The sequence below is a fragment of the Mycteria americana genome, chromosome 7, assembly GCF_035582795.1.
Source record: "Mycteria americana isolate JAX WOST 10 ecotype Jacksonville Zoo and Gardens chromosome 7, USCA_MyAme_1.0, whole genome shotgun sequence".
In the NCBI taxonomy this organism is placed as follows: domain Eukaryota; kingdom Metazoa; phylum Chordata; class Aves; order Ciconiiformes; family Ciconiidae; genus Mycteria; species Mycteria americana.
This window is the reverse complement of record NC_134371.1, coordinates 5,521,710-5,548,005: the sequence shown is the minus strand read 5'-3', so window position 1 is coordinate 5,548,005 and position 26,296 is coordinate 5,521,710. Positions and strand designations below refer to the sequence as shown.

At 41.3% G+C, this 26,296-nt stretch overlaps 1 protein-coding gene across 1 annotated transcript in view; it reads right to left on the bottom strand.

Moving 5' to 3' along the window:
• LOC142413014 (uncharacterized) overlaps window positions 1–26,296 on the bottom strand; it is a 235,045-nt gene that overhangs the window by 171,290 nt on the left and 37,459 nt on the right. The window contains exons 2-4 of the mRNA XM_075509042.1: window positions 20,419–20,553; window positions 19,658–19,767; window positions 17,537–17,641 (exon numbers count right to left, since the gene is read on the bottom strand). Of these exons, the coding sequence (XP_075365157.1) occupies window positions 17,537–17,641; window positions 19,658–19,767; window positions 20,419–20,553 (350 nt within the window). The remainder of the gene's footprint in view (window positions 1–17,536; window positions 17,642–19,657; window positions 19,768–20,418; window positions 20,554–26,296) is intronic.

Genomic DNA, 26,296 nt, shown 5'->3' with positions numbered 1-26,296 from the left:
TGAAACTTCACGAATATAGGGGACTGGATATTTTGGGCTAGTTCAAGCTTTTTTTCTTTAGACAGTCTTCCTTATTTATTTTAAGGCTAAAGCATGTGGAAAGAATCATTCCTGGGATGCAGTAACTGAACTCTGCGAAGTGCTGAGTTCACTAACTGCCCAGCTAGGCTTTTATAACAAAAGCATCCATGTAGCATACCAGAAGTCAAACATAACTTTTTTTTTTTAATAAAGACAGCATGCTTATGTTACAAATGCTTATTTAAGAATATAGAGGAATTTTGAGAAAGTGGGAGAAGAGTCAGGTACTGACCAAACCTGTTTGAACTATTCTGGACAGATAACTAAAATTTTCTCTGAAATTTTAGTGAGTTATGTTCACACACCCTTCACACCCCTTTCTAAATTGCTGGTTAGCTTTATCCTTCACCTCCAAAAAGCTGTCCATAGTCTATGATAGTCTTGATGGCATTTCGGTTGTTGGGGGATTGTTTTATTTGCCATCCCATTTTCTTACAGAATTAGATGAAACCAAAAGAAAAATGTTTTCAGTGAAATTGAATTAGTTGCACAACCCAAAAATCCTAAAGTATTTATTCACATATACAGTAGTTCATCAGCTCTAAAACTCTCAGCTTTATTATGCACTTGTCAGAATAAATGATAATGCCAAGTGGCTGGCAGAATAATGAACAACTGCCATGATAAATGGATCGTCACACAAAGCTATCTGAAATACAAAGATGATGACGAGAGCAACACTCGGAGCTACACCTACAGTTTCTCTTTTTCCTTTTTTCCCTGTGTGTTGTGCAATTTTCTTCCGTCTCAAATTTACTTGGCTGGAACAGAGGTGGAACATGAAACAAGTTGTGGCTAAATTCTCTAGAGAAGTGAAGTACAACTCCGGTGCAATCAATGGATAATTGTACAGTCATGCCACAGATGAATTTGCCCTCCATGCAAAGAGTTTAGCAAGCATTGTTAATATATTCACTTATTTCACAGCTATTAAATTTGCCCTCTGATGAACAGCTATCTTATCTATTCTGTAGCACATTCTCCTTCCTGTTGCTTCACACACCATATAAAAGTAAAGGAAGATTATTACAAGTGGATATTGTTGCTTTACTATGCCAAGGTCAAAAATAATTCCAAATTCAGTTCCCAAATACATTCCTATAGTACCACCTTCAAGCCGATGAAAGCAGATTTTAAACCAGACCTCCAAGAGCACATCTCCAGTTCATATTTAACTACAAAGCAGAAAAATCAGGGAAAAGAGGATTTAATAGAACTCTCAGTTTGTGGATCTTTGCACAGTCAAAGAAGTGATACACTGCAGACCCCAGCTTGGAAACCATCACTTACATAAACAGACTCTATTTGTACCAGTACCACAATGAGCAGACAAGGCTATTCAGTTAAGCAAGCATTACACACACTTTCAAGACTATGTTCCGTAGGGTACAAAGATCCACAATGAGAAAAATATTCAGGAGGCTTAACATCTGTGCTGGTTTTGGCTGGGATAGAGTTAATTTTCTTCATAGTAGCTAGCATGGGGCTGTGTTTTGGATTTGTGCTGGAAACAGTGTTGGTAACACAGGGAGGGGTTTTAGCTGTTGCTGAGCAGTGCTGACACACAGCCAAGGCCTTTGCTGCTCCTCACCCCACCCCACCAGCGAGCAGGCTGGGGGGCACAAGGAGCTGGGAGGGGGCACAGCCGGGACAGCTGACCCCACTGCCCAAAGGGACATTCCACACCATACGGCCTCATGCTCAGCACATAAAGCTGGGGAAGGAGAAGGAAGGGGGGACGTTGGGAGCGATGGCGTTTGTCTTCCCAAGTCCCCGTTACGCGTGCTGGAGCCCTGCTTTCCTGGAGATGGCTGAACACCTGCCTGCCCACGGGAAGGGGTGAAGGAATTCCTTGCTTTGCTTTGCTTGCGTGCATGGCTTTTGCTTTCCCTATTAAACTGTCTTTATCTCAGCCCACGAGTTTTCTCACTTTTACCCTTCAATTCCCTCCCCCATCCCACCGGGGGGAGCGAGCGAGCGGCTGGGGGGGGCTGAGTTGCCAGCTGGGGTTAAACCACAACACATCATACTGAGTTTGACTTTTTTTTCCCACCCCAAATAAATTACATTTACAGTTTCTACATTATTTACAGCATAAATGCAACACTGGGATCTAAAGGCCATAGTAAGGGGGCGGGAGAGGGAGAAAAAAGAAAAAGAAAAAGTCACACTTGTACCTGCAGGTACATTTCAGGTTGGGGCAGGAAGAAGAGATGGATGGACAAGTGAAAGACTAGCCAAAAAGATCTCCACTGAAATGGGCTATTTTCCCCCCTTCAGTTAGCCTTTATGTAATATACTAACAGGATTTCTAGTAGTCACATGTGAAGCAAACGATGTAAGACACATCTACCGTCTAATGGATCAGTATTGCCTCCCCTAACTCCCGTCAGCTTTTCTGAGCTCCAAAACAGTACGAGATTACAGCGAGAGAACACAGATTCAGGTCAGCAACCCTGAACACAAAAGCTATACTTCCAGTATGGGTAGTAGTGAGAAAAGCAATTGTCCATGAATTCTTGGTGAACCAAAAGCAATTAGATTTTACAAAAAAGGAAACAGTTAGAAATAAGTTTTCTTTAAAAGGACAGCACAGACACCATTTCCCTCACTTCAGTTCCTTACAAGTGATGCACACCATCTGAATCTCTCAAACACCTTAAAAACAAGAGTAGCCACTTTTATTCCAGGTGGCCATGAAATAAATTTGGCCTTTTAACTTCAGTTGTACTCAGAAGAGGTTATTAGAAAGTACCTGATGAAGCAGAAAACAATTTTGAAGTAACTGGATCTAAAGTTTAAGTCACGACTTCGGGCTTGGAAAGTAGCGATGACAGGAGAAAAATGAACAAGGAAAAGAAGGAAGAATGATCAAGACACACAATAGCAATGGAAGAATTTCAAAGAATCACAAGGCTAGCACCTCCAGAGACCATCTCATCCGTAGCTGCCTCTTCCTCCACAGGAGAGGTGACAAAGCAGAAGTGACAGATATCTGCCTAGGCAAATACAAGCTGCACTTTAAGCAGTGTAATTCAGTGCTTCATTATTATTGGGGGAAAAAAAAGGGGGCACCTAAGAACAGGCCTAAGAAATGCCATGTGAGGCTAAGCGTTGAAACACTCAAGTCTGGAATTTGTCCAACTTTCCTAGGTTTTTATGTGCCCAACAAAACATACCTTAAACAGGGCCTATTTTCAGAGAACAGCAAGTCTCATGGTAGAGAAAAGGATTTCCAGTATTCCAAATCATTACTCACCTCAAAATTTAAGAAAGCATGGGAAGTCATTTTAGGAAGAACCGTGACCCATGATGCTGGAAAATGACAGCAGGGAATGTCTGAACTGAGTGGAGTTGAAAACCTGCTCCACGGTTCAAGACTGTAATTGTTGGGGTTTGTACTGTACAGTTACAATCATTTTAGAGATGCTCGAAAGCCTTTCTGAGCAGGAGAAATTTAAGCAGGAGTAAGTTAAACTTGCTTCGCCCAATTAATGTGTTGACATTTGTATAAAATAAAGTCCTGACATTTTTGCTTCTACACTTAACTTCTAGACTGATAATTACCCACAAGTAATACTAACCTCAAGCTTATACCACAACTTTCAGAGATTAATAAAGAATCTTATAGGTTACATGCCCATATTACCATTGAAATACTACCGAAACTGCTGGGAGTAAGAGAGCAACTTACCAGTGATACAACAGCATTAAAAAGGAAATTTTTAAACAGCTGCTAGGGCAAATCCTTGTGTTACAGGAGACACAACAGGGTCTGTATACGGACACAAAATAGCGCAGATTTGCTTTCTAATGTCTTCTCCTGAAGATACACTGGCATTGAAGTAATCTAATGATACAAGAGAGGCAGATTTTCCTTCCTGGAGAAAGAAATCATAGCAGCAAACAGTTTTTCAGGTGTAAAAGGCATGTCATACTGAATGGCACCAATGCAGCCAAGTTTGAAACGAGGCATATAATCTGTATCAAGCTTAGAATTTCTGCGTCATTTAGACTTGGCTCTTGTTCCAATCCAACTTGGAAGATATTTGAAATTGCCTGTGGAGGTTGTAGCTTCTAGTTTTAGTTTTTCAAGACTCAAATTCACTTTAGAATTTGAAATTCTCCATTCCATAAAAACTGAAAAACATCAACCAAAAAAATGATAATATAATTTCAATAGCCACATATTATTCCATAGCATGTCAGTCGTGGCAGTCTATTACTGATGTATCATTGAATAAAATAACAAATAAAGTGAAACTTTACGGTGCCTTTAGCAAATGTTTAGCCTTCTCCCATCCGTCTCCCTCCTGTTTCAGGCAGGGATAGTGCTTACTTCATAAGCCTGCTACAGAAGCACAACAAAATCCAATACGTATTATTTCCTTTCTAACTTGTTTAGCCACGTGTTAATCACACAACCGACGCTTAGCCTAGACTGCTCAGCGTTACAGAAGGCACTCATAACACAAAACACACATGCACACACGTTGCTGTTCAATATGTTCGGCGACTAGATACTCTAGGACTTTTATTTGTGAATAGGCTCATATTTTTGGGTGGAAACATAGAATAAAATACTGCATGCCTGACATATCTGAGCAGGAGCCAGATAGACAAAAAACAAACCTCATCCTGCAACCTCCCTGGGGAAATCTTTGTTCATTTTAATACTTGTTCAGTCAGCTGTCTCCATGAATGACAAGGTTTTATCTCTAATGTGAACGGCTTCTGAAGGCTACTTGCATTATCCATTCTTCAGCAGCTGCTGCTGAAACCACAGGGTTGCAAACTTATAATTAAATCCAGCTGCCACTACTGTGAGTTCAGTTATATCGAAGTGAGCAATAATGCCTCGTGGTCGCTGGCAAGATTCTGTCTCCATTTCTAGACAATGTAATTAACTCTTTTGCCCCTTTTAGATGAAATAAACATCAGCACTGGAGAATGCTGTTAAATGACTGTAAAATATTATTGATATAGAAGAATTCTGTTGCAGTCATTACACCTGAGAAAACAAATTCCTAGGTGGATGAGGGGTAACAACAAATAGCTGTTTCCTTAGAAGCACTGAGAGGATACCCGAGGAGACACGAGGCACAGGATGGAAGGAATTTCCTGTCGAAAGGAGGTATGACAGGATACACATTAACAGATCTACTCTTAAGCCTTAAAACACAGCCTCCAGAATAAAGCAAGTATCAAGATCCAGCTTGAGAGAATTGCAGGCGAGGGCTGGAAAGGAACCAGGAAAAGAACCACAGGCCTTCCTCTGATGCTATGAGCATTTCTTAAAGGCCATTGTCCATGTCTTAAATCAGACTTAGAGATACAGTCCTGACTGAATAGCTGCATATGCACACTTCTAGAGGTATACTTTTTTCTTTTACAGTCAAAAACTGTCCATATCCGTGTGTCAACAAAGTGTTTAGGTCAGCAAAAATAATTAGCTACTTAAATTTGACTTTCTCAGTCATAATCTTTGAAGTGCTGCTCAAGAAGGCTCCATTCCTCACTTTTATAAGAAACATTGCTTTTACTCCCATGAAATGTTTTTGAGGCGTTGTCATTGCAATCAGCAATGACATGCTAGACTAATGCCACTGAAGTAGAAAGCACCAGTCAACTGAACTTTCTGAAGAGTTCTCTTATTATTTGTACCTCTTTGGAAACATGCAACACTCCAATCACTTCTGAGGATGGGTGAGAAAGCACAACAGAAAACAGAAGTACCTCTTCTCTGAGTCCAAGCGCAAGAAGGTTAAAGAAAGGGGAGAGCTATCTGTTGAGAGGAGAATGAGATGCATAGCAACCGTCTCAAAATTCACTCTACAAACCTCCCAAAATACAACAATAAAGATTTAAAAAAAACAATTGGCTGGATATTCTGCCAAATCACACTTAAAACCCTAGGTTATCTAGATGCTTTTTTAATATAGGGGTTTCATACAGGGCTACATAAAAACTGCACAACCTGGCTGTTGACAAAAGTCTAGCCGTAGTACCGTGGGCTATTTAAACTCATCTATATTACCTGACCCAGTTGATGGTGATTAGCTCAGATACCTCTGCACTGCACTGAAGCAGGCAGGCTGGATACCCAAATAAATTTGCCCACGGCCACATAGAGACCAGCAGGGGTCATGAAATAGAATCCAGATGTTTCTAGAGACTCAAGGTCTGCTCACTCACCTTTTGATAGGGGGGAAGAAATAAACGTACCTGCAAGCATCTCTGCACGACATTCATCTTGGCTATGGTTTGCTACCACATTTCCTGAACCAACATCAAATAAATGCTAGCAGCTAGACAGCAAGTTTTCTTCCATTATTTTTTTTACTTTTTTTGAAGCAAGTACAAAGTAAACAGCCCTTTGTACCAAAGACAATAAGGGTGAATTTGCTCTGAAGTGGTTATTCTTAGGTTCATTTACTTTTGACATATTTGTTTGCTGTTTCACTACTGCCGTCTGTCTACCTGTCGCTTTGTACTAATGGCTGTGAAGCCCAGGCACTCGAGAGCATTTCAGCAAGATGGGCCGATTATTATATGCTGTCATATCTAGGTGAGAGCCAGTCATGATTTTTCAATCAGTGTTTTACCATTCCCATTTTAAAATGACAAAGCTTTTATTCCTCCTAGCTTTTTAAGTGGCTACTTTAAAGGGCTTTTCATCTGTAGAGGTTCATATCTTACCGATGCTGAAAGGTGTTCCTATAGATGATGCCGGCAAAGACTAGGTGTGTGTGAAGAGAGACGTGAACGCAGGGGGAAGGGCAAAGAAGAAAGAACAGAAAGGTTGGAGGAAGCCACGCTTTCGAGGTTTTTGAATCCTTCGCAGCATCTTGCTTGCAACTGGAATTAATCTCTGAATCAACAGTTATCCATCATTAGAACAGATAATGTCATTTTATCTTAACCATAACTTTTTTCTTGAGAGATTATAGATAGCTTGGACCTTCTGCAGTGTTTTGTGCATTACATTTGTCTTTTGCAAGTCTCTGCACAGAAGAGCATTCAACTCATCTTTCTCATGGGTTTCTAATCAGCTCCAGCTCTGTGACATTTTATATTTAGGTCCAACATTACATCTGTATTAATTCGTGACTATATATATCTATAATTTATTATTCAAACCATAATCTGTTTTAAGTGACAGGATACCTATCAGTTGCCATCAAAGTTCAGAAGACAGGAGACAGATTAGAGAAAGGTATATTACCATGAGACCAGACTCAGAAGGCAGTATTCCGTGACAGCAGATGACTGTTTTGATAGAACTACATGTAGGGGTTGACATTGTACATTAAAAACAGATTTTTTATTTTTAAATACTTCAAATAGTATATTTTTCCCTTTTAAAACATTGTCGTGGTTTAGCCCCCATTAAAAATCTAATGTGAAATTTATATGCTTCATTAAGACTTGGGGGGGGGGGGGAACCAACCACCACATATTTGTTTCTCAGATTTTCAAGGCAATTAGATCACTGAAGTGCTGAAGGTCTCCAACTATCCAGTGAGACCAGAACCTGCTAAAAGGTTACATCAGAAGACTTTACCATGGCTAAAATTTCATTAAAGTTGATAAACTAATTAAGGACTGAAAGAGCAGCGTTTTCCCTTTTTTCCTACAAGTAAGACAGGATGAGATCGATTAGTTCTAAGTAGTATAGGACATCACGGAAAAAAACAATCAATTCAGTTCACTAACTATAAATAACTGCTCTGATTAATATACTAATTTTAAACACCAAAGTTCTGTTGGCATATTTTCTCTTGCAAATACTTTTGATTAACCACATAAAATTGCCTAAAGCATTTGGTTTATGTAAAATCCGTTATAAATTCAATTTTTATCCAAATGTGCTCCTGACAAAGCATGAATTACAATCATGCAGTAAAAAAAGCCAAACAAAAATCATCCACCATTTCCAAGCACAAGAAACAGGAAAGCATACTAAAGTACTTGCTTAAATAAATTGTACGTATCTAGTGCTACTTCCCAGTTACTAAAAACGACCAAGTTAAGTGTCAAGCTCTTTTGGCTGTCCAAGGGAAGACCTGCCTTAGTGCCTATACTTCTCTATTGCTCCTGTGAGCTCTCAAGCTACTTTGATAGAGTCAAATATCCCCATCCCACTATTTCAGTTGATTCCTGCCCTAATATTCTTCCAAACCATGCAAATATCGTCTGCCTTTTGAAGACTTGCACCAGCCACGTTTCTGAATGGATATGAGATGTGAAGTGGTCTCTGAAGTGCAAGGACAGCATACTTTCATCATTCATACCTTCCTCTCTACTTTTTGACCTGAGCAACATTATTTTAGTTGCCTCTGTGCTTATAGACTCTCCGGACTTCCATGCCATCAAGGAAGCTTTAAGTGCTGCCAAGCTTTTATATTGCTTCTGGAAGGGCCAAAACTGGATTTGTAGATCTTGTGAGGTTCACAGCCCCCACCTGAGGCAGAAACAGGCAGTGCCATGAGGCAGCTTCCAAGGTCACCAAGCAGCAGATCGCACGAGAAGCATCAGAATGAACGCAGCGGTGACAGCAGGACACCAATTTAGCCCTGACAACTCCAAGCTGACAAAGGCTGATGATACACTGAGGATTACACTGAGAAATACAAAGGCTGCATTTGGTATCAACTCGCCTGCTGCCAGTGTGCCACGGACAATATCAAGGAAGGTGAAGAGATGCAGACCAACAGGACTAACACAGTAATAACAGCAGTATCTTCGTATGAAATAAGATACTGATTTTTAGTTAATGAGAGGGGAAATTTGAAGAGGTCACCCTTATTTTAGACTGAGCAGATTTCTAGGTCTCCTTTTGGGTTGGCTTTCATGCCTACAGGACCACTCTACATGAGTTAAGCATACAACTTACTATGCCCTCAAAGATGCATCTAGCAGTTTTAGCAAGGGCAGCATTGTCCAGCCAACTGAAGTAAGAGTTTAAACCCAAAACCATCTGAAATAAGTTAAATAAAGGGGATTTTTCAAATGCATATTGGGCAGTAGAACACTCTTAACACTGAATAAAAATCACCTGAAACAGCCTTTGAAAGAGATTTAAAGGAACTGTGAAATCTTCAGTGTTGGAAAGAATTACAGCAAAGCAATAAATACTTACTGGATTCTCGGATCACTTCATCTACATCAAGGGCTTCTGCATTTGTAATATGGTCAATTTACATTAAGGTTGTTTAAAACCTAGACTGCCTGCTATTTCATTGAATTAAAACAATTTACTTTAGAACTGGCTGAGATGTCAGCAGTGACTACTTCCTTAACACAACATCAAGCATTAATTGCTGGCCACAAACAACCTGCCATAGAAGAAGTAAAGACAGTAAAGCACCATCATATGAAACTACCTCACGCTGCTCGTCTCTCCTGTGTGGTTTACACATGACAAACAGAAAGGAAGTGCCACAGTCTACTCTTAACTTCTGATGAGATGAAACACGTCAACACACCTTGTTAGCTGTGTTTGTTGTTTAAAACACGCTCTCGTTTTCAAATTTCACTCCTTGGAAGAGTTTTGGATACTCCAGTACAACAGCACTGTTATTACTTTGACAAGCACTAAAAAAAGACGCTCATTACCACAGCCCCTAATGCAGGCACAAGCGGTTGCACAACTTTGAAGCGCTTCAGCACATACCCAGCCAACAGGATGCCCTCAAGCTGTCAAGAGCTCACACAACACTGGTGCTCCTTCACTGCCATATAAAAGACCAAAAGCATCTACACCTTTGCTGTCAGCCAGCGCTTCTTTATTAACAGTGGTTCTACATTAACAACAAAAAGAGAGCCAAGGAGAATCTCCCTCCTTTATTGGATGCGGGGAGGAACATTGCCACCGAGGATGAGGAAAAGGCTGAGGTACTTAATGCCTTCTTTGCCTCAGTCTTTAATAGTCAGACCAGCTATCCCCAGGGTAGTCAGCCCCCTGAGCTGGAAGACAGGGACAGAGAGCAGAATAAACCCCCCATAATCCAGGAGGAAGCAGTTAGCGACCTGCTGCACCACCTGGACCCTCACAAGCCTATGGGGCTGGATGGGATCCACCCAAGGGTACCGAGGGAGCTGGCGGAGGAGCTTGCCAAGCCACTCTCCATCATTTATCAGCAGTCCTGGTTAACAGGAGAGGTCCCAGACGACTGGAGGCTGGCCAACATGACACCCATCTGCAAGAAGGGCCGGAAGGAGGATCCAGGGAACTACAGGCCTGTCAGCCTGACCTCGGTGCCCAGGAAAATTATAGAGCGGTTCATCTTGAGTGCACTCAACAGGCATGTGCAGGCCAACCAGGGGATCAGGCCCAGGCAGTGTGGGTTCATGAAAGGCAGGTCCCGCCTGACCAACCTGCTCTCCTTCTACAACCAGGTGACCTGCCTAGTGGATGAGGGAAAGGCTGTGGATGTTCTCTACCTGGACTTTAGTAAAGCCTTTGACACTGTCTCCCACCGCATTCTCCTAGAGAAGCTGGCGGCTCATGGCTTAGGTGGGTGTACTCTTCGCTGGGTAAAGAACTGGCTGGATGGCCGAGCCCAGAGAGTGGTGGTGAACAGAGTTAACTCCAGTTGGCGGCCGGTCTCAAGTGGTGTCCCTCAGGGCTCAGTTTTGGGGCCAGTCTTATTTAATATCTTCATCAATGATCTGGATGAGGGGACTGAGTGCACCCTCAGTAAGTTTGCAGATGACACCAAATTGGTCGGGAGTGTTGATCTGCTGGAAGGCAGGAAGGCTCTGCAGAGAGATCTGGACAGGCTGGATCGATAGGCTGAGGACATTGTATGGGGTTCAACAAAGCCAAGTGCTGGGTCCTGCACTTGGGTCACAGCAACCCCATGCAAGGCTACAGGCTTGGGGAAGAGTGGCTGGAAAGCTGCTCACTGGAAAAGGACCTGGTTAACAGCTGACTAAACATGAGCTGGCAGTGTGCCCAGGTGGCCAAGAAAGCCAACAGCATCCTGGCTTGTATCAGGAATAGTGTGGCCAGCAGGACTAGGGCAGTGATCGTGCCCCTGCACTCGGCACTGGTGAGGCTGCTGCACCTCGAACGCTGTGTTCAGTGTTGGGCCCCTCACTACAAGAGAGACATTGAGGGGCTGGAGCGTGTCCAGAGAAGGGCAACGGAGCTGGGGAAGGGTCTGGAGCACAAGGCTGATGGGGAGCAGCTGGGGGAACTGGGGTTGTTTAGCCTGGAGAAAAGGAGGCTGAGGGGAGACCTCATCGCTCTCTACAACTACCTGAAAGGAGGCTGTAGAGAGGTGGGGTCAGTCTCTTCTCCCAGGTAAGAAGTGATAGGATGAGAGGAAGTGGCCTCAAGTTGCATCAGGAGAGGTTTACACTGGGTATTAGGAACAATTTCTTTATGGAAAGGGTGGCCAAGCATTGAACAGGCTGCCCAGAGAGGTGGTGGAGTCACCATCCCTGGAGGAGTTAAAAAAAAACATGTAGATGTGGCACTTTGGGACATGGTTTAGTAGGCATGGAGGTGTTGGGTTGACAGTTGGACTAGATGATCTTGGAGGTCTTTTCCAGCCTTAATGATTCTATGATTCTTCATCACAAGGACATAATAGTATGGTAGCCAAAGAAAAAGGTATAGGACTGATGGATCATTTTTCCTGGGAGTTGAAAAGGAGCAGAGGAAGAACAGGAGACCAGGTCCCACAAGGAGTAAAGGATGACCACAGGGTTTTCTTCTGCCAGAGAACAGGTACCTTTCTATCCTGAGCAGCCTAATCAGTCATCTCTGCTTCCCTTGCCGTGACTGGCTCATGGCCACTTCACTAGTGAGACAGAGTCATTTGGGGCAGGAGAGTGACTGTGCTAGGACAGAAAAACACCCTCATAATCTTAAAGAGATTATATGCACTAAACTAGAGCAATCTGAACATAAATTAGCTTTGTGCCATCCTCTTCCACTCTCCCTATGGGCTAATGCAGAATTATCATGTATTTTCTTCTAGTTTACACATCTGCATGTTAAAAATTCTGTCTTTGGTAAAACTGCATGGGAGGGACTCAGAGCCAAAACATGAAAACAGAATACCAGACCCCCTGACAACAGTGAGGGCCTTGCTATCAGCAAGCACTACGTAAGCATGTTAAGAATTAGTCTACCCTCACAAATACTTAAACATGATCTGTTCCACTAGGAAACAAAGATCCATGAAAACTAAAGACATCTCCATGGGTAACAGATACACGGGAGTTTTAAGCTTGCCATTTGCTGTTTTAAGGGACCTACAAAGAATGAAAATTTGTAGCACCATTTCATAGATATATACTGCCCTGTAAGGCTTGTCCAGGTCTTCAGTCTCAAAGAAGAAAATATGCATCTCTCCAAGAGACTGGAATGGCAGACAGGACATTAATCAGAAGTTTTATCAAATAACTCTTTGCAGGAAGAAATATTTCCTAGAGGAAAATGGAAGAAAATTCTTCTTCACAGTGAATGAGAGAGTATTTTTGGTTGCAAGAAGATCCATCAGACTTCATGCCATTTTAATCAATGGTTTAAAAAAAAAACCAAACACAACACACACACACCTTTGTTTTAAGTACTTCTGTAGTGTAAACTCTGATCTACCTGGACTAGGAGGTGCTGACACTTTCGTTTATACTAGACTCTTTATGCAGTTCAATATTTTAATAGCGTGTGACCAAAGGAAGAGATTGACAGCTAGTCAATGAACTGATGAATATCTATCTCATAAGCATTTCATTTTAGCTACCCATGTAGGGTACATTTTGCCTTTATATACGCACACATTCCAATGCTATTATCTTACGCTTAATTACTTAGGTCTCAAAGCACTTTACAAAGGAATGAGCTATCATTATCAACATTTCATATACAAAGAAATTGAGGCATAGTGGCATAATTTGCTAAAAGTTATTGAACTCCTATCCAAGGTCAGTGGCAGGTGAAAAACAAAGCTCTTATCTCAAGTATCAGGCGAGTACTGTATTCAGCAGACCACACTGCCTCTCAAGATGTGGTAAATGCTTCCCAAGCATGCAATCTTAGTAATCTACATCAGCCTGTGTAAAATAATTTAAATTCCACCTGCATTGCAGCAAGCGTTACACTGTAAAATTTAAATATATTGACACCTAATCTGTTAAACACTGGAATATTGTGTTCAGCTTTCTTCAAATGATTAAGCTAAGATGACAAATATCATGTCATCATAAGATGACTTTCCTGACAAGTCTGCCCTGGTCATTCCTCGCCTACTTTTAAACATCTTCCGAGAATACTCATCTTCTCAGAGTAGCTCAGTTGTAGTTACTCTCCTAATTATGGTAGCCTCTTGTAGAGGTAGACCTTTGTAATGCTGGGATTTTTTTCCAGTCATGAAATTATAAAGCTATTCAGTTCTCACTCTTGCTTTTACTTTAATACTTAAAACCAGCAGGAGGCACTTGGTAAAACCAGGAATAACTTGATGTTTGATGACAAAACGCTTAAGAGTCAAAACTAACCCCTCACTTTGCATTGAACAATTTTATGTACACAAGGAGTAAATAAAGTTACCCTTGTTTGTAGAATTTGGAATGCTTTCACTAGCTGCATGTCCAAGTACAAGTCCCAGGGCTGAATTAAACAAGCTAAATGAAATTAATTTACTTCCATGTCCAGCTCAGGTGGCTAGCAGGCCTTGAACAAGATTACCAGGACAACTAGTGAATAACAATGAAACCAGCACTGCAGCAGATTTTATTCTTGGCGCTGGGTTTTGCCGCTTCTCTTTTTTGTTAGAAGTCTCCCCTCCCTTTCACTGAGCTCAAGAGAAATGGGAAACTCAACTTCCAAACAGGTTAAAAAAATAGAAAGAAATACAGCTTGCAAGTTTACATTGTAATTGATATAAGTCTATTATTACAAGACAAATTGCAGCAGACAATGAAAGAGACAGCTCAATCTGTCACTGAATCCTTGTAATGGCTATATGAAGAGCTCGACCATTTCACTCATAAATCTTTCTTCTAAGTTTGTATTGCTGCTTGTGTGGGTAAAATAATAAAAATATGGAGTGAAGTATACAAGAGATGCAGTAATGCATTTCTAGTCACAATTACATAAAGTTTGTTACAGGAATCATAACCCTTTCAGCATCTAATCAGAAATAATGTCGTGTTACAGGCTGCTAAAACACCACATGACATCTTTAAAAAGTCATTAGATGCGATCACGCCAATTGTGAACAATCATCTCTGCTACAGATTGCTGCGATGCACTGGGCTGTCATAAGTCATTCTCAAGGATCTGTCACAAACTTTCTGCAGGACAGACCAGTGCAAAGCACACAGCAACTTGACTTCCAGGAGGCTGAGCTACTTACTAATTTCATGGCAAATATAAACACAACAAACAGGAAAAGCCAGATTAGAAGATTCGAGATATATGTTCCCATTTATTTTTTCAAGTAACTGATTTTAATAATATTTTTATAATAATTTCTTGCCTATTTTCTGTGGATTGTAGTGCCCAGCAGGGAGATCATGAGAGCCACTGCACAAGTGAAACTTTAGAATGAGCTGTCAACACAATGACAGAAACAGAAAGAAGATAAGCAAAGAGGTCGGAGAGGGGAGGGCATAAAATGGGATACATGCAACAATTTTGCTCAAATGAGTGCAAGTACAGTTATGGAATGCCCACGGTTCCTCCTCTGTCTGGAGATTGACAGGAGGCCACAACACCAAAAGTGACAGAAACCAAGATTCCAACCAAGAATGCCCAACGGGCAGCTTTCTGCCAGTACTTTGTGGTCTCATACCCAGTTAGAGCCCCTGAGAGGGCCACCTGAACACTCCTGCCAAAGAGACAATTGAGGGATGCAGTCCAGAGGTACAAAGAAGTGTGCCTCTGTACCAAACAGCGCCTTTGACAGCTTCACACATCATAGTATAATCTTTTCCACTAACATTTTATAGCACATGTGCCAAAAACATAAACCGTGGTTTTCCTGGCACTCATCTCTTCCACTGAATCCTCAGAGCAAAAGATGCTGGTGGGAGAGATTCCTTTTCCTTTGGGTTAAGTGTTGGAAGGCAAACAGTTTATTTTATAGTAAGGGTGCACAGGCAAGTAGGGAGGAGGGGACAGACTAGACTTAATGATCATTTAAAACCACAATATATTACCATTAAATAATGCAGTCACATTAAATTAAAGCTACTTTAAAAGAGCAATATGCCAACATCAGCCAGAAAAACAGAGGCTACAGCTGCCAGTTCCACAGTACATTTCTTTAGTTTTGCTTGCAAAAAATATGACACAAAACTCGCAAGCATCTACTGGAGGCGCCTGCAATGGTTAAGAGGCCTTACACTCTAAATTACCTTGCTTTTGTTAGGCAGGTGAATTGTCCATAACATTCTTTCTGAAAGGAGGTTTTTCCCTTCAGAATTTAATTTATAAACTCACTCCTGCCAGGCTGCGATAGCAGCTACTATATAAACCTGAAAATGATGACTACTGAAATTCCATTCAAACCTTAGGAATCAATAGAAAGCAGACAAACCACCAAGATAAAGTTCCACCCAACTGCAAAGAGCGAGAACCGCAGGATACCTCACATTGTTTTTACAGTGTCTGCAGTCGCCAACCTCTGAAATAGAGACCGCAGAATCTCATTTCAGTTTGAAAATCTGACCTGTGCTATCCACATGCTGCACCCACATAATCTGCCTGTTGGAAATGCCTTGCTGCCGTAGGTATTTCCAGCAACAGAAGGAGACTCAAAAAACTAGCAAAAACAGTTTAGAATTTGCTGAGACTTACATTGCATTTGGTAAAAGATTATTATGTGGGCTCTTTAGAGATCCTGATCCTGCTTACTTTGAAGCAGCAGCTCTACTGTAAGTCAATAACAAAGCAACCTGTATTGGTGTCACTCTGGTTCGTACCAAGTTACATATATAAACTTCTTGTTTCTATGGGCAGTAAAGACATACACAATTACAGCATCACCCTTGGAGTCTGCTTAACTGAGCTAATATTGTCTGAAGGCAGATGTGGGCACACTGTGTTCTGATGTCAGTAGAAGTTTCATTGTAAAGAGCCCTGCGTTTTATTTAAATGCTTGCTTATAAATGAAAAATGTTCTCTATGACCAGGTTTCAATGAAGACAACCCTGTTGCAACGTTTGCTGACCTTTTGCATTTCCCACTTACCATGCCTGCTGCAACTCCAGCTGCTTTATTACCTTCAACTGAGGGAGGCTGCTACCCATACAGACGCAGTTGCTTCGGTGCAGTGAGCCCACACAAGACCCAGTCCACCACATAAGCCTTGGTGGAGTCCAGAGATCAGAATATGACAGAGGTTAGGAAGCAAGCATGATACAAGCCATGAATCGTGTACAGAGCTTAGCTTTTCAGCTCCTAAAGGGATTGTTGTAAACAGTTATGTTCCTTCTCACTTATACTTCATGATAGACAAGCCAGGTGAGGATGTGAACATATCAGCATTTAAAAGCGAAAAACCTAAATATTCAAAAATCTGCCTTTCTTTGAATAAACACAATGTGCTTCAGTTGAAAAGGAAATTATCATTTGTCTAATACAAAAGAAATCCTTTGTCCCAATCACAGCCTACTCTGAAGGAATGACTTCCCCCCCCCCCTTAAGAAGTCAAATGGATGCAGTTCTATAATTTTGGAGAGCTTTACACAGTGTATGACAGTCTTATTTCACATAAATTACAAGCCACCCCATTGTGAGTTTATCAGATTGTGAACCAGCGTATGAGAGAAAAAGATTCCCATTGAGAGTGGGTGATAGTCTAAGCCACATAGAATTTAGTCTATAATATGCTAGAACACAGTTATTGAAATGAAAAATTGGTGCATAAATTATTTCAAGAACACTAGGAAATATTTGGCAGCAATCTGTAAAACCAGCCTTCCTAATTTCAGATGCACCAAAAGAAATCCCATGAATACGTTTGGTTCATTTACTACATTCTTTACCTACTGCCCAACCTGTTTTGACCCAGAGTTTACTCTCACAAGGGTAAAAGCAATGCTGAGAGATTTAGCAAGAGTGCCACAAGAATGTGCAAGTTCAGAAGCAATAGAAAGATACTGCACTGGACACCACTGCTGATATTCAATATTATCATTACAGAAACTCATCTGATATCAGCCAAATTAATTTTTCATCTTGCTTTGTTAAAATGCCAAAAAGGCAAATTCCGGAAAATAAGAGAATGACCAAATAAGAGATAAGAGAATGACACCAAAAAAGACAAGTTATGGAAAACAGGAGAATGACCAAAGAACCAGTTGGAGTGCAGCAGAGGCAACTTTAATTTTAAGTCAACGTTAATAAAATATTCATGTTTTACCAAGTATTGTTAAACATGCATTTTACCCAAACACTGGATGCATTTGAGACAATTTCCATTTGACTCACCATACTGGCAGCGAGGACCCTGAAATCCTGCAGGACACTGGCACATCTGGGATCCTGCTTCAGAACATTTCCCTCCATTGAAGCACGTGCCAACAGCACACAGCACTAGTACACACAAACAGAATGAAACGGGGGGGCTTGTTGGTTTTGTGCCAAGGATCCTCCAGAATTGCCTCATCCTGTCATAGTCCTGCTGTAACAGGAACTTCCAAATAAGAAATCCAGCTTTTTATTTAAGTGGAAAGGTTACACTGCAATAGAACTTGTTATCATGGGTATAACTACCATGTTGATATGAAGAAATTTAACTTGAATAAAAATAAGACGAAGATAATGCAGTTTAACCTGATGCTTCAGAGGCAGAAGAGAAGTTTCAGGACTCAAAACACTACCTGAACCCAGAATGAAAGACAAGATGAACTGCTAGAGAATAATTCAGCAATGGTTAAGAAATACTGGTGTACTAAAAGATGTTATATATGTCTGTCGTGGTTTAACCCCAGCTGGCAACTAAGCACCACACAGCTGCTCGCTCACCCTCCCCCTGCCCTGGTGGGATGGGGGAGAGAATTGGGGGGGGGTGGGGGGGTGGGGGTGTAAAACCCATGGGTTGAGATAAAGACATTTAAAAGGACAGCAAAGGAAGAGAAAATAGTAATAATAATAATAATGATAAAAGAATGTACAAAACAAGTCATGCACAATGCAATTGCTCACCACCCGCTGACCGATGCCCAGCCCATCCCCAAGCAGCAATCACTGCCCCCGGCCAACTCCCCCAGTTTCTATACTGGGCGTGAGGCCATATGGTATGGCATAGCCCTTGGGCCAGTGTGGGTCAGCTGTCCTGGCTGTGCCCCCTCCCAGCTCCTTGTGCACCTGGCAGAGCAGGGGAAGCCGAAAAGCCCTTGACTGGTGTAAGCACCGCTTAGCAACAACTAAACCATCAGTGTGCTATCAACATTATTCTCATCCTAAATCCAAAACACAGCACTATAGCAGCTACTGGGAAGAAAATTAACTCTAGCCCAGCCAAAACCAGGACAATGTCCAAGGGAATTACGATACTTCCTTTCCTCCAATGCAGAACATTATTTATTTACAATAAGTTAAATTCCACATACTTGAGCCAAACTTGCAAAGAGTATCAAATATAAAAGAATAATTCAACCGCTTTCGTACCTTAAAGAATTCAAAGCAAGTCTGCACTGGTCTTTCAGGAAGAAAATAACTTTATCTTGCCACTGGTGCTCAAATATGTTAAATTCCTTTACACCAGAGGTTAAAATGCAGACTGTAAACATATCTTTGACTTCTTACAACAAAACAGGTGCACACTGAACATGTAGATTCAAGCTGAAACTAACAGGAATACCTCTCAGGCTTGTTTTTGGTTTTTAAATACAAAGAGACAATCATAAAGGCAAGCTCTCTGAATGCAGCCCTCAAGTTGGTATGAAGATTAATACATAGGAACAGATGCTAACTTTCATACTGAAAATACAATTACTGACAAAACAGTAACAAAACTAAACACTGAGTAAATTGCTATCTTCTACTCACGTCTTGTTAACAGTGGCTAAAGTGCTTCCTTATCATTTAAATTAAATTCTATCTTTTAGGAAAACATCCAATTATGATTAGAAATTACTGATAGGAACAGGTTGTCATCAGGTGGAGAACCGTAGGGTAGAAACACAATTGCTTCACTGGCAACAGCAGCAGTGAAAAAGCCAAAATCAGTCAGACTCCGCAATGAGTGCTACGTCCAAGAAACAAGTGCCTTACAGCAGATTTCTTTGCATAATTTGGGTAACAGCAATAAATTTGGTTGGCCCGTCAAAGCCAGGCTGGCACAAAAGTGCTGCAACAACTATAATCAGAAATTCAGTTTCCACCGTTTAGATTAAAATTAGAGATACTCGGTACTTTTACATATGACAGCTTTTGTATTTTTAAAAGAAGTTTCTTTCCCCATCAATAGATTACCTCTTTATAACTGGAAATCCCCGTTATAAATAGCAAGAAACCAAATCCATCTTTCTAGAAGTAAGCATCAGTAGGAAAGTAAGGCCTAAGGATATCATCTCTCGGTTTGTCACAGTTTTGCCATCAACTTACAGTGCAAACAGCCAGGTTCTTTGTCACGTTGGACCCATCCAGGGCAGCACTTATAGACAGTCTGGTGCTCCATTCTGTACACCTGCTTGTAAACGGTGTAGTACCCAGACCTTTGAAGACAGCAAGTTTAAGAGAACAATCACAACTCCTGTTCCACTTATTCACATCTCATCGGTAACAAACTGTACTCATACATCACATTTACTATACATTTTTTCAGCGCATATCAGTAGTTCTCGTTAAAAATGAAGCAAATATAGCAAAATGCATCCTGATAACATCCAATAGCTCTAATGTACTATGTCCACATATTTTCTGATGAATTTGTATTCAGGCTAGTCAAAGGTGAGTGATTTTGTTTTGCAATCAATTTTCGTTTTAGTTGTTGGGAGAGTCAGATCTCCCATCAGTTATGAGTATATGACAGGAATAGAAAGAAGCTCAATTTTTCAAAGTAGATGATTTGACAGCTGGACTTCACCTGAAACAGGATGAGACAGGAGCATTTTCTGATAATATAAAATTGTGATCTAAAGCCAGGCAAGAAGTTCATGACACACCCAAAACACAGGAGAAAGTTGCATTTTCCGCTCAGTAATAACAGACTTAAAGTCTCAGCAGGACACGATATATCTGTAACTAAGTCACACATATTTCAGATGAAATAGTTTACAACTTCCCTCTCTCAAAAAAAAAAGTTGTAAAGAATTTGCACTGAGTTCAGTAACAGAATTAATTTATAATGACAGATAATATATTACCTTCTCTCATAGCCCATACACCACCTCCTCCCTGTGCAACCTTGCTTCCACATCTTGACCACACGACTAAAGGCTTGAACACACGGCTGTTGGTGTCCTACCAGTGCCAACTCAAACACCGGACAGACATTTGGCCTTGAGGGAAGGAAAAAGATATACTTTATTATTTCTAGCACAAAATTTAGAAGTCTAGAGAAATACACGTAGCATAACTTTATGTATAAGAGTTAATAACAGTTTGAAACATATTTTATATTACTATTTCAAAATAGTGTAGTTCTAGGACTTTTTTCACCTTGATCAAACAGCTCTCTTGCAAAAACACAGTATCCATAAACACCTGATAAATCATGACCCAGTGATTTCAGAACAGCAAATGGTCCACAGACGTTAACGGAGCCAAGATTTCATTAACGTATTGGTTGCACAAGTCACGAGCACATTCCTGATGGCAATTTTTACGCGAATGGCCCAGCTAGCAAAACACGACTGTACTTTGTTCCCAGAAAATGAGAGCTAAAGTGTTGGAGCGGGATTTGACTGACGCCTCGGCAGACACTCTGTGCTGTCTCTGGATAACAGCAGCCTACGGTTCCCCTTTCAGATGAGGCACTGCCTGACAAAGGACGGCACATCACAAGCCGAGGAGCCGATGACTGAGGCAAGGGAGCCCGAGAAGCTCTTCCTACACCGAGACCGCTGGAAGCCCCCCTACTAGGTCTTGTACATGCAACAGCCCCTATTTCGGCTGACACGCCAGGGTGGGAATCAAAGACTTGACAGCTATAGGCACTGACCTCCACAGCTCAAAGCCTCTATACATACAGAATGAAAACACAGCGCCTGCCTTAGAAAACAGTACGTAAACTGAACAAAATATACAATGAAATTCAGGCTCCGCACAAGTCAATGGAAGCTGTATTGTCGATTCAAGGGCAGATAAGATTTATCTAAACTATTGCTGTGGAAAATGTATATTCTGTAAGAGCCCCCCTTTGCTATCAGTCCCCTCAGGGAAGCACATGAAATTCATAAGAGGAAGTATCGTTGTTCTCTGCTGATTATTCCTAAAATAACAAGACCAAAATAAAAGCGTTGCTTTGTAGGATATGTAATCTTCATCCTGCTACCTAGCCCTAGTTACAAAAATAGCAGGATTTCAGGAGGTACGGAGGGTCAAGAAAAAGGTTGCATGTTGATGGTTTTGCAGAAATTCTGCCAGTCTTATTCTGATTTCTTTGCCCTGGTGTAAATTAGGAGATGCTGCGTGCCAGAAAATAACTGCCTAAAACATGCAAGGTCTAACTAAAGCCACAGAACATGGAGGGCTTTGTTGTCTTAAGGCAGGAGCCTACTGTAACAAAAATAAAATTAATTCAGTGATTTATTTTTTTTTTTGAGTAGTTTACAGATTGTTAACATAATAATTAAATCGTCAATTCCTCAAAACAGCCTGCTCTAGCTGCTCTAGCTGGTGAGGCTTTTCAAATTTAAGCCTCAATGACTAAAACACAAGGGACCTTGTATACCCACTCTGGTAAATGGTAAACAACATTCAGCAGTTGCGTCACCCTGGCTAGCAGACAAGTCCTTCCCCAAATTTCAGTTTGAGACCCCTCTTCAGGCTAGAGGGTAACGAAGAGGAAGACACACTCACACACTCGTTTTCTCTGTCAATCGACAGAGGTATGAATGTGAGCCTGTGCTAGAAAACAGGGGAGTTTTTTGCATTAATACGACAGGTAACTGTTCTAGCCCAACAGCTGCCTGGCAGTTAAAGTTATCATTAGTTACACTGGATACTGTTAATATCTCATTCAAGATTTACAGTGCTTTTTCTCTCAGAGGCCCAAAGTACTTTACAGCTCCCTATCATGTCTGAACACCATGCAAGGTAGCCTTTCTAATAAAAAAAGTACATCTTTCATCTGCAGGTCTTCAGATAAGTTTACAAACATCATTAAATTAAGCCTGTGCGGAACAGGAACATACTAGAAGTGTGATCATTTTTACTGCTGAGCTAAATACTTGGAAGAAACCCTGCCTGCCTAGATCAAATCCACTCTACGATGTTCCCAGTAGCGTGCAGAAGACTCTCAGTACTCCGCAAAGGCCAGCGGTCATCCAAAGCACACCCAGAATGGGAAATCCAGCCAGGTCTTCCACAGGTACTGCAGCTCTCCAGCTGAGGGGAACACTGGGGACATCCACCTCAGGGTAAAGAGGACCTTCGCCCAACAAGGACACTCCAGTAGAGAAACAGAGCGGATTTAAAAACAAACCAGCCACCCCCTCGGGAATTTCAGGAAAGGGAGTTATGAAAAGAAAGCTCACAACTGTGCGCTCTGGTTGTCTTATCTCATCGTGGAAAAAGAGTAAAGAGTACATTTGTACTAGAAAACCTTATCTTGACAGAAATTAGTTTCCTGAACTAGAATGCCTATTTCTCCCAGGCTTTGGAGGAACTGCTCATCTCCATCATCCTAAACCACACTTTCAGTGGACACCCCTCCCACGCTGCTACATGTTCTTCCTCCTCCACAGCAGTCCCTTTTCTATATTCCTCCTTACTTCCCATTGCTTGAGTTTGCCCTAGCTGCAGCTGCCCACACCATGAAGCAAGACAGAAGACTGTAGCAGCGTAGTTTCAGATTGCCTTAAACTCCTCCAGAAACCACCCTTCCTCCACATTCCCATGTCGTGTCCATTACTTAGCAATCCTTCCCACGTGTCCCAGCTACCCCTTCCTCTCGAATTACCTCACCATTTAACGTATTTAGCTTAAGTTCAGAGCAATTGTTCCCAAGCCATTCTTAGCGCAAAGTCTGCCGTTTGTTTCGCATCCAAAGGAGGTCTTTGTATGCCCAAAATCTTGCCTGCTTTTTTTCCATTACGTCAGTTGGTCTAATAAAACCCTCGCCTTACTTAGCAACCATGCCTCACTTAGCAGGCTTTTTAAAATGACTCTCCCTCTAGCGAATAGAACATCATGTACTGATAATTCATGCATATCTCCTTTTATTAGAATTGCCTAAAACTTTCCAGATAAAGGTACATTCATATGCATCACTCTTCCATAAATAAAAGAGAGAAGCTGACAATTGTTGTAATGACATACTGAGCCCATCCTATAAATTCTTACTCGTGTGATATTGCCATGTTTCCAGGAATAGCTGTATTGACTCCTATGATATAGTTATTAGGAACAAATGGCGCTCCCAGAACAAAACAAGCCAGCAGCATAAAGTCATATGTTTATTAAGATTTATTCAAAGTAAGCCATTCCTCCTAGATGCCCTTGGGATAATTTAAAGGCAGATATCAAAACCTCTGCTACACTATAATTAAATTGCAGCAATTGCATAACATGTAATCCTCTGCTGGCAAAGCTGGGAAATAAAACATGCCCTCTTCACAACTCCCCCCACACATAGTCAATGCACCAGTTTTTAAGCCATCTGACTCATTGCTCTTTGATATGTTACCTATAAACTTAAGAACAGTTTCCTGAACAAGACTACAACTATTGAAAATCCAGTTTTGTATTACGGCATTCTATTAATTAGAGGCCATCTAAGACTAACCCGAAACCTCAAGTGGATGTAATGGTCTATTTAGAGGAGGAGAGCTCCATTTTCACTCCCATGCCCTTTGCATTCAGAAAATACTTCTTAATGGGAGTTTAAGTGTTAAAACAAGCAAAACACACAAATGTATATTATGTTCTATGATTTGATTGATACACTAGTCCTTTAAAACCTTTTTATACTGATGCTCTCTGTTAGCCAAGACTAACACGAAGGCTATTATTAGCTTGTCAGTCTGACTCGGGCAAGACAGAAAGCTCTCTTAATATTTGCATTAGGAGACTGCCCTTTAAACAAAGACACCCTACACTTCCAGCTCAAGACTTAAGATTCTAATGAACAGATAATTAGACCAACATGAAGCGAGAGCAGCCTTGGCTAATCATATGGCTGTGATGCCTGTGAACCACTGCACAACAGGAAAAGTTCAGAGAAAATTAAAAGCATCTCCAGGCGGGATACAATTCATTCCTGTGTTTAGAATTTTAAAAGGAATATGTATCTTCATACAAAAATACAGTCAAAAAAACACCCATGGAGGTCTATTAAATACTAGGATGGCAAACCTGGCTCAGGAAGTCCCCGAGCCTCACGTTACTGAGGCTGAGGCAGTTATTCGGGCAAAGTCTCACTGCATGCTCACCTTTTTCTTATTCTCCTCACTAGCCATTTGCTGCCCACTCCTGGAAGTAGCCCACAAGCTTGACGGACTCTGGTCTCACCCACCCAGCATTTCACAGCATTTGGACATACAGACAGCATCCTTGAAGTCTTCAGGGAGTCACTGGCGATTGTGGTCATTCATCCTGAGCTGCAGTTCTACATCTTTCACCTCAAGCTGTCGTCACCACCAGTATCGCCTCAGCCGAGCTCCCCTGAGGGACTGCAGCCTTCCCACAACTTGGGGCAGAGAATAGATGATAGAAACAGCATGTCTACAATCTCTCAAGTGAGGTTCTCTGCAGTTTTATCCTTGCCCGTGATTCTGCAAGTCTGAGAAGGATATCAGTGCAGCTACCTCTTCTACACACACTCACCCAAGCATAAATAATTTTATATAGCTATAGATGGACTCTTACGACAAAGCGCACATGGCTCTCACATGACAAAGGAAAAGACAGGTACAGGGCATCTGCTCGTGGGAGCAGAGAGGCAGCTTTCTGCACGCAGTCCTGGCACGCGTGGTCCAAAAGGGGCAAACAGAAGCGAGGAGAAGGGAAGACAACTGAACACACACGAGCTAGAAAGGGAACAGCTCCACCATTTCAAAAGGTACATCATATCTCTGCGACAGGGATATTTTCTTATTCTTCCTAGCGTGATCCTAGCACCTGACTCTTTGAATGACAATTAAAAGGAAATCTCTCATTCTATCAATCCACTTTTTTCCAGCTCAAATCAAGAAGCTAGAGGTAGGTAGATTTAATGGCAGTGAGAGAGCAAACACACATCAAGATATCCCTAAAGGTTTCTTTCAGCAGCGCAAACTTTAAATCAAAACATTAACGAATATGAAGCAAAGAATGATCTGGCTGTCTGATTTTAGGTCTTTCCACAGAGACTAAGTAAATGACACCCCCTTCTACACTAAGCCAGAAGGCTGTTAACATCTTCCTAAAAATGAGATGTTGTAGCCTGCATTGCCTCAGCTGAAGAATTTGCAGCCTGAACACTATTGATCTTCCCATGAAACAGTCAACAGATGAAACCTGTCATAAGAAGCAACTTGCTGGAATTCTGTATTTTCAAAACACTAATTGGTCGGTGCTCCTTCCTTTTATGCTCTTATTAAAAGTTTAGAAAAGCATAGTCTATATGCTTTTCCAGATTTAGTTTGAAAAGATCAAATGAGAACTTTCCTTAAGGGAACCAAGATTATAGTCAGGGCTAAATTCTCCGCTGCTGTGATGATAACTAGTGGTTTTGCTCTAGAGATGCACTGATGTTGATCAGAACGTTGTTGTACATTGCCACAATGGCTTTGGCTAGAAAATTCTCAGGCTAGAAAACTGTCTGAATCTCCTCACACCTCCACCCACCCAAACAAGACATCCTCAGCTTCTTATAAGAGAGACCTCTAGAAAGGCAGGCTGGCACCATGCAGAAACATGCTGCGCTGTAGAGGAGAAAAGGTCAGCACCAGGATGTTGTATGCAAACAGGACATTGATTAAAAGTTTGTTACAACTATCATCTCAAGTGGAAAGGAGAGAAAAGCAAATTTGATCTGAACACAGAAAAAGAGTCAAATTAGGAAATAGTCCACAGAAACAAAAGGTCCAAAGAAGAAGT